This window comes from Falco punctatus (assembly GCF_963210335.1).
Source record: "Falco punctatus genome assembly, contig: scaffold_34, whole genome shotgun sequence".
In the NCBI taxonomy this organism is placed as follows: Eukaryota; Metazoa; Chordata; class Aves; order Falconiformes; family Falconidae; genus Falco; species Falco punctatus.
In genome coordinates, this window is record NW_027660147.1 from 695255 (window position 1) to 711486 (window position 16232).

The 16232-nt window shown below is 51.0% G+C and overlaps 1 protein-coding gene across 1 annotated transcript in view; it reads right to left on the reverse strand.

Moving 5' to 3' along the window:
• The window catches only part of LOC308057773 (hydrocephalus-inducing protein homolog), a 77257-nt gene extending 67469 nt beyond the window's left edge, over positions 1–9788 (reverse strand). Inside the window, exons 1-3 of the mRNA XM_080411824.1 lie at positions 9367–9788; positions 5988–6171; positions 1249–1348 (exon numbers count right to left, since the gene is read on the reverse strand). Coding sequence (XP_080267950.1) covers positions 1249–1348; positions 5988–6171; positions 9367–9593 — 511 coding nt within the window. The 5' untranslated portion in view covers positions 9594–9788. The remainder of the gene's footprint in view (positions 1–1248; positions 1349–5987; positions 6172–9366) is intronic.
• Positions 9789–16232: the final 6444 nt, after the last annotated feature.

Below are 16232 nucleotides of genomic sequence, written 5' to 3' on the forward strand. Positions count from 1 at the left end.
ATTCCTTCCCATGCACTTAGACAAGCTTTGAAAGCCGTTCAGTGAAGGCACAAAGCTCACAAAACAGAACCAAAGATAAAAACCTGCTGTCTGTATCGCTGCCATCAGAGACGACCGCACAGGAGCTGAGAAGGAAGAGCCCAAGCACGGCCCAGCAGCCGGCTGACAGCCGCACCCCAGCAGCCTGCGGAACCCTGCGCAGTTACCGTATCAATAAAAAGCTGTTTCCTGGCCTTTGCATCCGCCAGCTTGGAGCAGTAAGGAAGGGATCAAAGCAGCTGGGTTAGTGATCTCAGCACCCTCCAGAATGGGAGCCTGGCTGCTGGGGACCACGGGCCTCGCACCTCCTTCCTCTTAGATGGGGAAAATCATTTCCCTGGATGGAAACCTGACAGGGACCTCCCGCTCTTGAAAACCACCTCAAGCAGCACCACACAGACGGAGAGGAAGGACAAGGTAACCTGAACCACGGAGCTTGCTGCAAGCATTCCCTGCCCCGTGCCAGCACAGCAAAGCCATCACCTCTGTAAGGGCAAAGGCAGCGTAACTCGGTGGGTCAGTGATAACCGCTGCCAGCAAAAGACGTGACAGCACTTCTGTCAGCCAGGAGGAGCATAAAGCTTGTCTAGCAGACTGCTCGCCCCGTGCTTCCTGGGCAGGGAGCTCACCCTGCTGAGGGCAGCGAGCCCTGTACAACACTACGCAGATGCAGCATGGACTTGGAGCCACGAGGTGACTGGTCCCACGCAGGGAGAGCGGCACACGCCTGGTACTTTCACAGACACCCTGCGCTCAGCGGGGCTCAGCCACCTACGGTCTGGCAGCGCCTGGAGAGCGGGAGGTGACCCAGGGGCAGGGAGCACGATTCACTCAGCTCCTACCGCCTCAGGAGCCTGGCAGTGCATCCATGGATCCAAGGCTCAGCTTGCAGGTCTACAGGGGCTTAGTGCTCGTCCACCAAAGCTCTTCTGCGGCGCAGCTCTCTGGCCTTTACAAACACCTTGCAGCAGAGCAAATGCCTGGTAGGAAAGCTTATCCCCTCGCTGCTTTGGCTGCTCTAGAGCCATCAGTGGTCAGAGCCAGGCATCCCAAGCCCTGGCTCTGCACAGACCAGCTGGAAGCCACAGGGACAGCAGGAAGGTGCCGGCGCTGCCCTTCCTAGCAAGTCCACGGGGACCAAGCGGGCTGGAAGAGTATTTGTGCCCTGCCTTTGCGGTGGGTGGCAGGAGGAGGAGAAAGGAGCCGTACCTGAGATGTCGCAGTAGACTGTTTGTTGATAGACTCGGGCTTCTCGGGGTTTGAAGATCACCTTAATTTCAATTGAAGAATTTGGCCAGACATCTCCCTCCTAAAACAGAAGCAGACAACAAACCATTTATCCTCAAACACTACATTTCTTGTTTGCAACCACAGCCCTGTAAGCCTTTATTTAGAGCATCAATGAAGAGCAAGAAGCAAACAGCACTTATCCAGGTTTGTAAGACTTTGGAAGCAGCTGCAAAAAATGTCAGTCCCTTACCTTTACTAGCACCTGGTAAAGGCTTTTTTTTTTCCTTAATTAGGGTTCTAATAAAGGAACCCAACTGGCTGGCTTCAGCAAATCAAGCATTTCTTCAGAAGTACCAGCTGATCTAAGCACAAGGCACCTTTTTCCTCCAACCCTTCCCTTGCATCCCTGTCTCCCTATGGCCATGGGAATGTTTTACCCAGATCAGAAGAGAGTCAGCAAGTCAAAGGGATTTTTCCACTCTTCGTTACAAACGTGCTGCCTCTTATACCCTCAACCTGTACGTGCATGTAACTCTTTAATGGATTCTGGTGAGTCAGGGCACTCGGCACCAAGTAGAACAAGCCCTCCTGCCTGGGGAGCAGTGAAGACCAGGTTCCTCCTGCCCTGTGCCGCCAGCACTGAGCCAGCTTGCAGGCTCCTCCAGCTGATGGATGACCTGAGAAGGGAGCTGAGAGTCACATGCAGCCCGGTTCTCTCTGCAAGGTGCGTACATCCCTGTTTCCCTGAACACAGGCTCAAACAAGAAGAGATGGCATTTGCTTACAGCTCCACACCTACTGCAACCAGCAAGCTCTTTTCCTTGCCAGGCTCTTGCTCCGGGATTTAAGTCCGGCCCATGGTACCAGTGTGTGCGCAACCGCTGCTTCCTCAGGGTCTTCATTCTCTCCCCCTCTCTCAGAGTCCTGGCACTGGTGCTCAGTCCCAGGGAGCCTCGTCATGTGTTTTCAGAGACATCCCTGGCTTCTAAAGGCTCTTGCTTCTTGCGACCGGTTTCAACAAAGGCACCACTGACATTCCCCTCCGTCCCCAGCACTACAAATGCTTCCTCATCCATTTGTTGGCATAAATATATGCGTCTCTGACAACCGTAATAATATTTTAAAGCAATGAAAAAAATAAGGAAGACCACAAAAAGAACAGTTATTTTTCTATGCACAAAGCTTGATTCTGCTTGCTGCTGGGTATTCTCCGTACTTTGTCCAGAAGAATCTTGAACTGACTGGAGCCTCCAGCACTGCCGCAGCATAAATATTAAACAACTATAATACTTCCCATCAACTTAGCACATAGAGCTCAGAGGCCAGCCCCCACAAAAATTAAAGAGCTATGACATGCTGAGTTACTGGGCTGCACCTACAATGATTCCCTAATGCACAGCCTGCTCAGAGGGAAGAACAGGTAGAAAGAACTGTTTCCAACTCCAACAAACCAAGCGTAAGAACACAGAAGAAACAATAAAGTCACCTGGATTTTTCTCAAAACCTAGAGAAAACACTTTGCCAGATCAAATGGACTTTGTGTTTCTACCCAGCAAGCAACTGGAGGAAGATGAAGCATTACTATACGATAACACACTCGCTTGAGGAAGCAAACTGGGGACACCAGCCTGCAACCCACAGTCAGCGTACGAGACAGCAGATCCCTCGGGTCCTGCTGGGATGCTGCACAGACTCAAAAGCGTCCAGAGAGTAATCTTGAATTTACAGGAATAAAAGCCTTTGGGGTGCTGCTCCAAACAACATAAGCTCTGCTACGACACCTGGAGCTTGCCTAAGCCGAGCCACTGAGAAGAAACACTCAGATGATGGATTTCCCTGGCTTGGCTAATTAGAGTCTAATAACTCACCAGCGCTCCTCACCCAGCTGCTCGCTGTATGTTTAACAGACTGAATTCAGTGGTCTCACCCTGGGCAGGCAGTCCCTGGGGGGGCGGGGGGTGGGGTGTGCATTAGGCAGCTGCTTGCATTTGCTTCCAGCCTGACAGCTGTAGCTGAACACACACCCCGGCTCACCGGCGTTCTGCGCTCCTCCTTAAAGGGCGCTGTGTGGGCTGAGCTGCCCAGTGGTGCCCTTAGATCCTCCAGCTGCTGGGGTCCTCTGCCCAGAGAGCTGCTGACAGCCCTCGCTCGGCTCCTGCGTGACAAACTGTGCCTTGCCAGGCTTACCAGCACCACCCGCCACACAAACCATCGCTGCTGCTGTGCTGAGGAAGGACGTTAATGAAATGCTGAGAGTAGTGACGATGCTTGAGGTCTTCATCTTAGAGGGGCACCAAGCGGGGAAGGAGAGCACATCCTGAGCCTTCAAACCAAATCTCTCCTTCCACTGGGGCCAGAAAACAAGCTTCTGGCAGCCTAAGGCAGCAGTATCAGTCTTTCAGGTCAACTATCTAACAAAGTACTCTTTTGCTGCTCGTTTCTGCTGGATCACAAGTCAGTGGTACTCACTGGTCTATTTTATGTGCTGCCATCAGATATATTGGCCTTGTGGATGCTTCGGGGCAGTTTGGTTATTACTCAGAGGCTGACAGAGGCAATACATCTCCCGTTAACGGAAGCAAGCGTAACACAATTCATAAGCAAAAACGAAGCTAAGCAGGAAAGGAAGAAAATTAAAAAGAACCGTTGGCCTGGTGAATATGTATCTGCTAACAACAGCGCGCTTTTCCAGCTGAGTGAGTTTAGCTGACTTTGGGATTCGAGGAACTCCAAGGCCAGCACATCTGTGACAGAAATACAGCCGACATCTCCGATAAATCAAATCGGAGACACGCTCAGAAAGCCAGACTTACACAACAGCTTGTCTCCCACAGGCTTGGATGGCTGCTCAGAATGTTCATGCTCACATGCTAATTCCAAAATCACTGCCTCCTTTTTTGTTACTATTTTCATCCACAAGTTAACCCCATACAGGCTGAAATAACCCGCTGCAGCTTCCACAGAGAGCAACACCTGGCAGCTACCGGCCCGCTTACACAGCAAAGCTGCTGCACAAACCCTGCAAAGCCACCCTGCCCAGAGAGCCTTTCCAAGGCTATCGTCCCTCCAGCGGCCTCCTAACCTCTGGGAACCTCCAGCCGCTTCTTCCAAGGGTTTGATTCTTTCTGTAGGGTGCTCCCAGGGTGATAGGTGGGAAGAGCAGCAGCCGCTTTTGGCCAGAAGGTCCGAGGCAGCAAAGTCCAGGCTCTGGCGGGGCCCCTCCAGCAGATTTACACGGCGCTGCCAGAAGGGGCCTGCCCAAGCTAAAAGTTACGGGGCTGTCACCGGGGAGAAGGTTGTGGAAGTCGGCGGCAGTGCATTCTTAGATTTTACACTTGATAAAGAGGAAAAAATACTAACATTTGATGTGAAGACACCCATATGCCGGGGGGGGAAGACAGACACCAGCGAAACTCTGAATGTGAAACTCATTGTTCCACAGATCATGGAATTAATGGGAATCAGAAGATTGATAATGCTGGACAGGACAGAAGGGGAGAGGCTCCTGCAGTAGCCCACTTACGCTCAGTCCTAGAGCAAACTGTAACATCAACACAGCCATTTAGGAAAGGTTTCCACTCAAGACTTGAGGCCAGGCTACACTCTGGCTCCGTACAGCGCTACACGGGGCACCAGGACTCAGTGGGCAGCCAGGCTGCTGGACCTCACCCTAATGCACTTCAGGAGCCCAAGAGCAGGTTAAGCTCGTTATGGAGCTATAGTCGGCTGTACTGGAGCAGGAGCCCTGGGACATGCTCCAAAACCGGCTGACACACTGCAGGATGCTCTTCATGTTCAGCTGATCAGCTCCCACTCCCTGCTACAGCCCTGCTGCTCCGACACAGGCTCTTGGTCACATCACACTGCTCTCAGCTGCGGCGGTGTGAAACTGCAGCTGTGCTGACATGGGGGGCTCTCAGCCTTGTACGGGCTATAGGAGCAACCAAGAAGAGAACATGATCCCCTTCCTTAAAAATAAATAACAAAACAATAGTTTCCCCTATTTTACAAGAAAGAAGAGGCTAAGATTATTCTAGGGTTTGCTCCAAGATGAGAAGGGATTTTACACTGCTCAGACAGCAGGCATTCATCATCTCAGACCATGCAAATATTCAGAATCAGGGCTCTAGTTAATTGAAGGACATGAGGTTTTGTTTGCATAAATACAAAAGCAAAAACTTTTCTCTAAGCGTGCAATAGAACTCAAAAAAGTCCGTTTAAACCCGCCAGCCTTGCGTGCAGGCTCACAGACGACACTGGGAGGGAGATTCAGGCACGGTCTAAGTCCAGATTATATGAAGGGATTGGTCTTGCCGCAATTAAACTTGGGCTGAACTTGCCCTCCTTTCCATAGAGGACCTTTTCATTCTTCAGTATGTGAACTAATACTCATGGTTAATCCCCACACACTACGTGTAAGGAGTGCCCTTATATATAACCATCGATACCTCGGAACACTGTCAGGACACTTAGGAAGTGCCCTTAATTTACAGCCCTTGCAGCAGAGCTCAGCTTTAGGCAGGCTCTCAACGCCTGCCCGGAGCTCGCAGTTTAGAAATGCTTTTTGCAACAATCTCTCCCAGCCTCACTAGAAACCTCACGTCTCCCTCTAGGCACATCAAGACACTGATGCGGGGATCTGCCAAGCGACCTCATTCAGGGAGAAGGAAGAGGAGGAAGAGGAGGAGGAGGAAGGGAGGTTCTCAGCTATCACTTACCACTGGCTCAATGGCAAAAATATCATCAGAGAAAAGCATAGAGTCTTCCTGCACCTTTGCCCTCTGGTTCTGGAAGGCACGGGAGAGAAGGGCAAGGCGCTCTTGGAGCGTGGGGTCCACCGCGCGCTGCTTGAGAAAAGAATTCCTCTCATTCTCCTCCTGCTTCTGCAGCCTGCGACAGCGCCTGCAGCCGTGGGGAGAGACAAACCAAGCAGATCATTTAATAAACAACATATTTGCAGAGACTGTCATGTAAGCGCAGGAGCAGCAACGCACTGGGGGAGGAACAGCAGCAGCAGCTCAGCGAGGGGCTGACCCCAAGCCACGGGGTCCCAAGCAGATCAGGTTATCACTCCTGCACTGGCATGGCAGGCACTTTTACGCCACACTCACAAGCTAAGAAGAGGGGTTTGAAAGCTAGCAGCCCTCAGGAGAGCCTCCTGGCTCAAAGCTACTGCCACGACTAATGCACAACCCCACCAACACCCTCAGATGGCTTTGCCGCCCATAGAGGTGCTCGGGGGAGACGGATGGAGATGAAGGAGCACACACTGCAGTGCTTCACTGGGAAGCGGAGAAGCAGCCGGGCTTCAGCTGCAGGTTACCAGCATCACTTGTTTATCTTCCCTTTTGCACCGGCAGGGATAAGCGAACTGGCTGCTCCGTTGCCTACACTGCCATCCAGCAGAGGATCCCAGAGCACTTGCAAAGCAAACTAATGCATTCGGGCATCGCATCACTTGAGTGAAATTAACGGGTTTAGGTGCATGAAGCCAGAGGCCCTGAGAGCCTTGCCTGGCATTGAAACAGAGCAAGGTCTTAAAAAGATTCGTCAGGATGTGTTTGGTACTGTGCTCTGGGTGATGCTCTCTTTGTGTTGAGGTAAGAGAGAGATGGCAGGGCCTATTCCCTCCCACTGACCACGTTCAAGTAGAGGAATGTGCTCTGAATGATTAGAAAAGGTAAAGGCGTGTACTCTGAATAATTAGGAAAGGTTCCATTGAGGATGTTAAAGGAAAACCATGAGTCAGAAGATCATTGAACAAAGAAAGTTGAAAGGTTTACTCCACCTAGATCCCACCTATTATGAATAGAATGATTAGATGTCGAAATCAAATGAATATGTATGTAAAGATGTTGTAACCTCTCACAAAACCTGTATAAATTACCCGACTTTTCACTGAAAACTTCGGAGCTGGTTTGTCCGGTGCGAATCGGTAGCTCCCCAGTGTTGCACGAAATAAATAAAAGACAAAATTAGTCTCCGAGCTGTTACTCTGTGCCGTTTTGGCATCAGCATTAGCCAATAAAGAAGTCAGCACCAGCACCTCTGAATCCAAACCCCTACATCCAGCCTTGAACCACTTCACCTTTTTCCTCTTTTGGGCCTTCTCCACAGAGCTTTGACACAGGTCACCTCTGCCTTACTTGGTAGTTGTAGCAGCGATCACTGCAGCGTTGAAAGCTCACAACCGAGAGGTGAGGAGGGAGCACTGCTGCAGAGCACTTGCTTCCCAGCTGGCACGTGGATGTGCCCCCTTCACGCTCCAGTCCCCTGGCCACCAAGAACCAGCAGGTGACTACTCGAGGGGGGTGAGGGGAAGGCTCCGTACACAGAAAATCGAGGCAACACGCTATAAACAGGACAGCAGTCACCACCCAGCTGAATTCCAATACAATCAGCAAGGAAACACAGTCACGGACGTTCCTAGCGGCACACAGACAGAGCCTCGGGCAGATGCTGTCACCGGTGCCAAAAATACTTTCTTTGGCTCGCTCCCAGTGGAGTGTCGTGGGAAATGTTTCTCCATGGCTGACCTACAGCGCTGTGCATGAGGAGGGCTTCCAGCCACCGACATGAGCAACCCTCAACTCAGCCTTCAGCAACGGACAAGAATTCCACCACTACATCCCAGAAAGTCCTGCAGGAGGGAGACAGAGCAAGCCCCTGGGTAGACCTTGTGACGAGCCAGGTCTTTCTGGGTGACAGCAAAGCACAGGCTGCTGCACTGCCTCCTCCCATTGTCAAAGTCCTCTCTGCTCTCAAAAGATCTCAAAAGCTGCTCCGACAGCAGCACAGTGGCCTCGGAGCCATGACCACCCCTAAGACTGCAAGTAAGGAAGAACAAAGCGCCCTGGTCACAGTAAAGAACACAGGCTGGCATGAGATCAAGCGTCACTGCAAAAAAATTGGGGAAACACGTTAACTCTGGCGAAAGCTGGTTGCTTCTGAGGGGACAGAGGATCACTCAGGGTCCTGTCTGAGACGGGCAGCTGGGGAGAGATGCGAAAAGAATGGCACAGGGAAGTACTAAGAGAAGGTCATGAGATTTTTTCCTTTAGCACACTGCGCTTGCACCAAAGTCACACACTGTGCAATTAAAAACAGAGAACAGTGGGAAACTAGGTTTGGCCTTCAAGGCATTTCTGACCTAATTACATTGAACTTTATTTGCTCAGAAGCCCTTAAAAAGTGCTCCAGTTGAAGGCAGTTTCCTGATCAGCTCTGGGTTCAGACTAACTCCTATATACCTACAGCCGTCCAACTCTGAAAAGTCACACAAGGACTCCCTAAATCACCCCAGCTTTGAAGTGTCGTTTCCAGTGCCTCCCCCTGGGCCAGAAGCGTTTCCTTGCTGCCCCAAACGGAATTTCAAAGCTTCAGAGACACCCTCTGGAGAGCCTGCCCCACCTCTCAGCACCGTGAAGACACAGGTGCTGACGCCCAAAGGCACTTCCAAGTCCTGTCCCTGACTTCCCCGCAGAACCCTCCACCTCCAAACTCTCCCCAGCCCCGGAGAAGGGGCAGGGATACCTCGTTGTGCTGGAAGCCGGGACAGCGCGAGGCAATTCAGCATCCTACAGCCGGATGGCCTCAACGTTCGGGGCCAGCAAAGCACCCTGCCCTGCGCACTACTGCAAAAGCAGGCTGAAGGAGGTTGCTGTCCTACCAGAGCTGGAGGGGAAGAAACTGCAGTGAATATCACAGCAGGTACGCTGCCTGCAGCTGTTAGGTGCTACTGCTCAACGCCGTCCCAGGTAAGGAGTGCCGACACTTTCCTCAGCCTCACAGACCCCCTGCCAGCCCAGGGACCAGGCCTCACTGATTTAGGGCTCCCACAGACGGGAATTTGCTCTCCGAGGAAATGCAGCCATTGCAATCAACCTTTCCTCCCCAAAACATCAGCTGGAACATGGATGGAACCAGAATGGGAAGCACCGAGCTCCATTACCCTGAAGCCCAGGGACACAGACCCAGATGCGGTGGATGCTTTATTTCTCCTACACCATCCAAAAAAGCACCAACATCCCTCTGAGGCCGTATGGTAGTTTCACCCCTGGGCAGTGTGTCTTACTGAAAGGAATCTTTCCAACGAACCTCAGCTTCTCCTGATCCTCCTCCTCTTGAGTAAGAAAAGCCTTCCACTGGAAGTGGGCTATGATTTTACTCCGGTTGTGGATGACCACACATCTGTGATTTGACAGCGTGATGTAGGTCTTCCCAACTGCCAAGGAGTTTCTGTCCAGCCTAATGTTGACATCTTCAGCGGCTCCATGAAGGCTTGTGTGCGTATCTTCACCTAGAACAAAGCAAAAGGCAGACATTGCTCATCGCCCTTGCTGATGGGAGTACAAGGAACGGAGGAAGCCACAGGGAACAGAAGTGTCACAGCTTTTAGCTGTGTGAGCAGTTCCACAGATCAATATATTTATTGCATCCCGAGAGCTGCATGTGTACAGCATGAGGATGTCCTGGGCACCACCTTAAGCACCTTATTTCTGGGTGGGCTTGTAAAGAATTATCCCCAAGGTGACACTATCTACAGGGAGACGTTTTCAGTGTGCCCAGGTGGCCTTTGGGTCACCATCCCATGCGGGTCACAGGGAATTCTGCATCTGAGTCGTTCAGGTGACTCTGAGGAGGCCCCACCTCGGTCACGGCTTGCCCAGAGTCTCCTGCAAGCACGCCACCAGGGTTGTGTCTCTCCTGATCCCTTGTTGCCAACAAGCGAAGGTGCCTGGGGCATGCAGGCAGAAGAGGGAGATAAAAAGAAACAGGCAAAGTGACAGCCCACGGCAGAATGGGACGCAGATGAGAACTTCACCGTGTTGGAGCAGCAGTGCCCTCACTTGCTGTGGGTCTGTGAAGATAGGTCGGAACGAGACCGGTGGGGCACGGCCCACACCCACCTGCCCATCACAGCCCTGCAAGTCCATTTCTTCTGCCTGGAGCCTGTCGGTGCCTATGCCCGAGCGTGCAAGTCTACACCGAGTGTTCCCAAGCTGTCCCACAACCCGAGCGAGCACACCTTTGCTTTCCGCCTCAGACCGAAGAGGAGAGAGCCCCTGGCTGCGCACAGCAGCTGATTAACACCTGGAGTCTTGCTGGAGCACCTGCCAGCCCTTCACCCTCCAGAAGAGATCCCCACCAAAGCGTCCCTCACTGCCAGAGCTTCCAAACCTTCATTCTTCCCAACCAAGCAACTCCCGGGAGTCAACTAAGCTCAAACTTGAGCACCGAGCCTACTCTGCCTGTTGCAGGTGAGGGTCTCCCAGGTGAGAAGCAAACCCCAAACACGAGACATTCTCCGTCGAAATGGCACTTCTGTGGAGCGTGTTTAAAGCCTCAGAGCCAGCCCCAGCTGAGAAGGGCAGCGACCCGGCCATCCCTGGAGAGCATCCCCCTGCCGAGGCAGAGCCTTCTCCTCGCTGCACGGGTTACAGCAAGGCAGCAGGGGATGGACCTGCCTTTCCAAGGCTGCCACGCAACAGCACGGGGGAGAGCTGGCTGCCTTCTGGGTGGACTCCTTAAACCCTAAGCCGGACACAATGCGGCGAATCACAGTCGTGCCAGAAGAAAGAGAGCCCCTCTCTTGGAGGGAGGTTGGGAATGAATCACCCTTCAAACAGATCTCTGCAGCCATTGCCTCACCTCCACACATGAAGAGTTCAGCCTTCATGCCTGTATAACCTCAACTTCTCTGCTCTTAAGGGAGCCCAGGAGGAGTGGGAGGGATTCGTGGCCAGAGATGAGTTATGTTGCGAGAAACAGCAACGTCCCCATGACTGGACAGCCTGCTTTCTATAACAGACAACCCAGCGTACAAAAATAACCGAGGTTCAGAAGCGTTACAGAGGCAGGCGTGCTTTATAAGCCTTGCCTTCCCCCTCCGCTGAATCCTCGGCATACGTTGGCAAGCAGAGGAAGCAGGACCCAAGAAATGGGAGACATGCACAGTGCTTTGAGCATGTACAACTCAGGTTCATGGAAACATGACCTAATGCTCTACGGGACAACTAACTACGGCAAAATAAACTCCACTAAAACTATCATGGTCTCACTTCTAAACCCATGGCCACGTGGGTCTTGAAATAATGGGTATAGTTTTGATCTTCAAAGCCAAGCTGAAGCCTTTGAAATTTAATTGTTCTTTCTGCCCTTCTCCAAAGTACAGAGCAGCTTCTATATGAAGACTGAACAGGATTCCTTAACCTAGAAATCACACAAGAGATAGTGTAAAAGCACAAACGGCCTGGGAAAATCCAAAGGAGGAAAAATTTGTCACCATTTGTCGTAAAACAGGAACCCAAGGGCCTGAAATAGTATTAGTCAGAAATTACAGAAGTGTAGTACCAGCACTTTCCCAAGGAATATTCCTTCCTTTGGAACGTACTGCCATGGGAGCCTACAGAAGCTCATAGCTACAAACCCGCAAAGCAACTGGACAAAGGCTTGGAAGGTAAAACCATCAGAAGTGATTAAACAAAGATGGGAATAAAGCCTCCAGCACAGAAAAATACTAACTCCAGGGCCCACGAGGCAGAAAGCACATACACTGCCTGCTTCTACACGCTTTGCTGAGCATCCCCTACTGCTGCTCTCCTGGAGAGGAACCGGGCACACAGACACACTTACACTTACGCTCCTGGCTGACACCAGCATCCCCCAGGGAGAGACCAGCACGCAGCCACACAGAACAAGGGCACACTCAGCCTTTGCCCCTTACCTGCTCACTTGAAGCACCAAAACATGCAGAGGTTTTGAAAGAAAAGGGTTTAGAAAGAAAAGAGTTTAGAAGGAGCCTGCAAAGCAAGTTTAACAGTCTTCTGCTTTGAAGGACGCAAAGCGTGGGCACCATGCAGTGTCCAGCACTTACCTGTGTCGTAGTGTACTGTCAGGGACCCGGAATAATCACCCGTCTTCTGTGGGTGGAAGTCCACTGTTACTTGCACGGCATCGCCAATCCCAAGAGTCCCAGCAGAGCGATCAACAGAGAAAGGGCTGCAACACAGAGAGGCACATCAGGATTACTGTGGGACATTTGGGGACTATGTGGCTGTCTCGCTCACTTCAGCTCACCTGCGCAAGCAAGAAGCAAACAAACCACAGTTAGCAGAAGAAAAAGAGAACAGACAGTATCAGAAACTGAGCCACCAACTCGACTCCTGAAGAGCTCCAGCCCTCAGAACATCCTATGCTATAAAACGACCTCGTCTCCCCCATACCCTGCATCCAGTTCTCTGCAGCAAGGCTCAAGAGTCTGACTGCTAGCGGTACGATCGGAGGAGGGTTTTTGAAGGGCACAGAGATGGTGAGGGTTATTTGCATGCACAGCCTGACACGGACTTCCTCAGGAATCCGTCTTGTCCTGCCACCTATACACCTCAAGAGATACAAATGTCAAGGCGATGCCTGTCCCAGTGAGATTGCAGCCTGGAAATCAGACAGGGAGAAGAGAATTTCTTCTTGAAGACCAGAGAATAACTGGAGTTTAAGTTGCAGAATTCAACTCTTTTTTTTTTTTTTTTTTTTTACCTTGAAAGCATCCTGGTTTTGCCTAAGAAAGGGCACATTTTATCAGTGTTTCAGTGAAAGCTGCTCTAAGCAAAGAAAAATCTGTAGGAGTGCAAAGGCACATTAGAGTGATACAGAAACAAGAAAACAAGACACAAAAGGAGTACCCATTTACAGCCTGAACAATTAAATCTCTAGCTATATGAAGCACCATTAGCAGGAGCATATCGAGGCAAGTTTAACAGGAGGTTTTCGGTGTATTCACAAGCAATGCAGTCTGGGGCTCCGGGTTGTAATCCAGGCTTGGTAACTGTTTGCTTGGCCCGCTGGAGGAATTCTGTGCAATGCGTTGGAAATAATGATGAAAAGGTGTTGGTGTACTTCGGATTTAACACGAGCAATTATGATTTGTGGCCAGGTAAACAGCTCTTGGCTGACAGACACATAATTCAGTCCTTTAATGCTCAGGGAAAAGTCAGATGCAACATGCTCCTGCACAACAGCAGCTGGGCTTTGCGGCTCCTGTACAGCCTCACTTAGAAAGCAAAAGGTACTGGCTTTAGTGCTTTGCTGGTGGTCAATTTGTCACCTCAAAAACACCTTCCAGAGAGTTTCCCAGTGATTAGGGAATGCAGCACACAAAAATAATGAGAAAATCAGGAGCCATGCACGAGCTGAGCTTCATTCATGGAAGTAGTGACAGCTGATGAAATTGCTGGAGTTCCTGCTCATTAAGGAGGTATTGCTGCAATTAGGGGCCTGACCTGCTCCCATTACAACTAGCAAGAACATCACCAGTGACTAATGGGGAAGCACTGGGCCTGCAATGTTCACGTGATGGACCTGAGACTTTTGAGAGGGAGGAGGAAAGCCAAGGTGCCACCAGCCTCAGAACCGGACTGCTCTCCATGGCCCTGCACCTGCACTGGGGGTTGTGCCTGGTTATACTGGGCAGGGCTCTGCTGGTGCTTGGCTGGCATCACTGCCTGCTGGGGGAAAGGCACAGAAAAATTCCCCCCCACCTTTTTTTTTTTTCTCCCCCCCCCGCCCCCCGCCCCAAACATGGCCAGAACAGAAAAGCTGCTGTTTAAGGGCCACAATTCAGCACCACCTCCTATCCCGTCCCCTTGTCTGCATACCCCTGCCCTCAGATAGCTGGGATGGGAATGACACTCCCGAGGATGACTTCAGGGGGTGCCCGAGAAAGAAGGTATCTTCCCATCTTCAAATTATCAGAAGAAGAGGATCCCACCGAGGTCAGGACTCATTCTCAGGACTGAGAAACAGAGCGCAAGTCAGACACCGCACCTCCTGCCTCCCACCCCATGCTGTACCCACGGGACAACTTTGTTACTGCTGTCGCAGCTTGGTATCCCTCACGTAGACCTGGTTCTCCAAGACCCAGAGGGATGCAAGGTCCATGCTTAACCTCAACTCTGAACTTCAGTGCACGTCACTAAGCTGTTCCCTGCAGCCTACAGATAAGAGATGCTAAGGAAACGTCCCTGACACACTAATAGCCACATGAAAGCCACTGCCAAGAGATGAAGCTGGCAGGCTAAACTCTGGCCTTTTAGCCATTAATTGTGAGCTGCTCTTTAGGATAATTCTTGTCCTGTTAGATCTACCCTGTTAGTGAATCACTACTGCTCCTGAAATGACAGGAAAGATAAGGTTTGGAGGTTTATTAACAGGTTCTCTTCTGACATCCTTTTTAACTATGCCCATTTGTACGTTTGCTTTGTTGTACAACATCTAAACTGTCACAGGTCCAGATCTCCCAGCGGTGCCTTGCAATCCCCGGCTTGTATAAACTCATCTAGCCGCACCAGCCCGAGGGAGACCTTCCCAGCAGAACCTGCTGAGATCTTGCCCGTTACTGCCCTGCAGAAAGGGAGCAACTCCAGACTAGTAAGCAATTTCATAGGGATCTGTTCTGGCATCTGTTGTCCTGTCTTTGTACATCCTGTGGTAACTCTCCAATCCCACACCTCGGTGTCGTATATGGGTCCTACAGGGGGCTCCTAGCACTGCACCTTGTAGCATCATTTCCTGAGCTTTCAGAGCCTGGTGGGACATTCCTTAATGTATCTTCTCAGACGGATCCTCTCTGACCCCAAAGCACAGCGTAGCACAAGGTCTGTAACATCAGGAAAAGGCAGTGCTGCGCTGAGATCTGCTTCCAGACGCCATTTTCAACTGAAACGTACTGGAGTGACATTTATCTCCCTGAATGCCATGGAGAAGAAACTCGTTATCCAGCCTTAACAATGAGAACGACAGGAAGAGACTTTCTATATTTACACTAGTACTGCGCTGACTCTCCAGCCTACTTGTCACGCTGGCTGGGAGGCCACTTCTTTCCTGCTGGGGTTGCTGGAGCCACTGAGCTCACCTGGGACCTCGGGGCAGGTACCTGGGCAACTGCTCACAGCACAAGCAGCAGGGAACCCACTGTCACACAGTGCAGTCCCCAGCACTGGCTGGAAGAACCGCTCCTGGCACACCATGGCCTCATCACACAGCGAGAAAGAACGTGGGAGTTCTGCTCTCGGGCTGCAAGGGAACGTGCTGACCTGGTCAAGAGGGGGGAACACTCGGATTCTGAGTGGGGGATACAAGCTTGGGGCACTACAGTCCAGATACTGGAGGGCTGGGCTGCCATTCACTGGGACACAGCAGAACTGCATGCAGCCGAGGGATGGGAAATGCAAACACCTGTATTTGGGGTGGAAGAATCCCTGGCAGTACAGGCTGGTGGGCACAAAAGCCTTTCTACGGAAAGGGAGCTTAGGGGCTGCGGCACAGGACGTACAGGGAGATGCTGGGATAAAGGGCTTTGCACAGCCTGGAGGAGGACAGAGCAAGGCTGGTATTACCCGATCTTACTTCTCGTGTTGTGTGCACACCCGATCGAACTCTGACACTGGTCTTGCTTTGAGCGCCGTGTTTGCTCAGATGATCTCCAGAGGTCCCTTCCAAAGGTATTCTGAGTTTCTCTTCTCCATCAGCCCGATTCCATTTCACATAGCCCCCAAATTTCTCATATTTCCTATACATCTGTGCATATATGCAAACAGATGGTAGACAGACAGGCACTGGAGGAACTCAACCTCTAAGAAAGTTCCCAATGAAGAATTCATTATGACATTTTGCTGAACACTTAAAGCAAAAAAAATAAAAAGAGCAGAAACACAGGAACTTCAGAGTATTTAAAAAGAAATCTGAAGGAAAGTGGGGGTGACCTAATTAGAATAAAACACTGCTTATACTCAAAGATTTAAATCATCAGTTTGAAATTTCAAACTGGCTTTCAAAAATTTGTAATGAAATGGAAGAGATGACTGATGCCTTCAGCTGACATGGGAAATCTTACCAGCTTTTGATCTCTGCAGACACACACAATCCAGTTATTCAGAATTCTACTTTTTTGTGTGTCATATGAAACT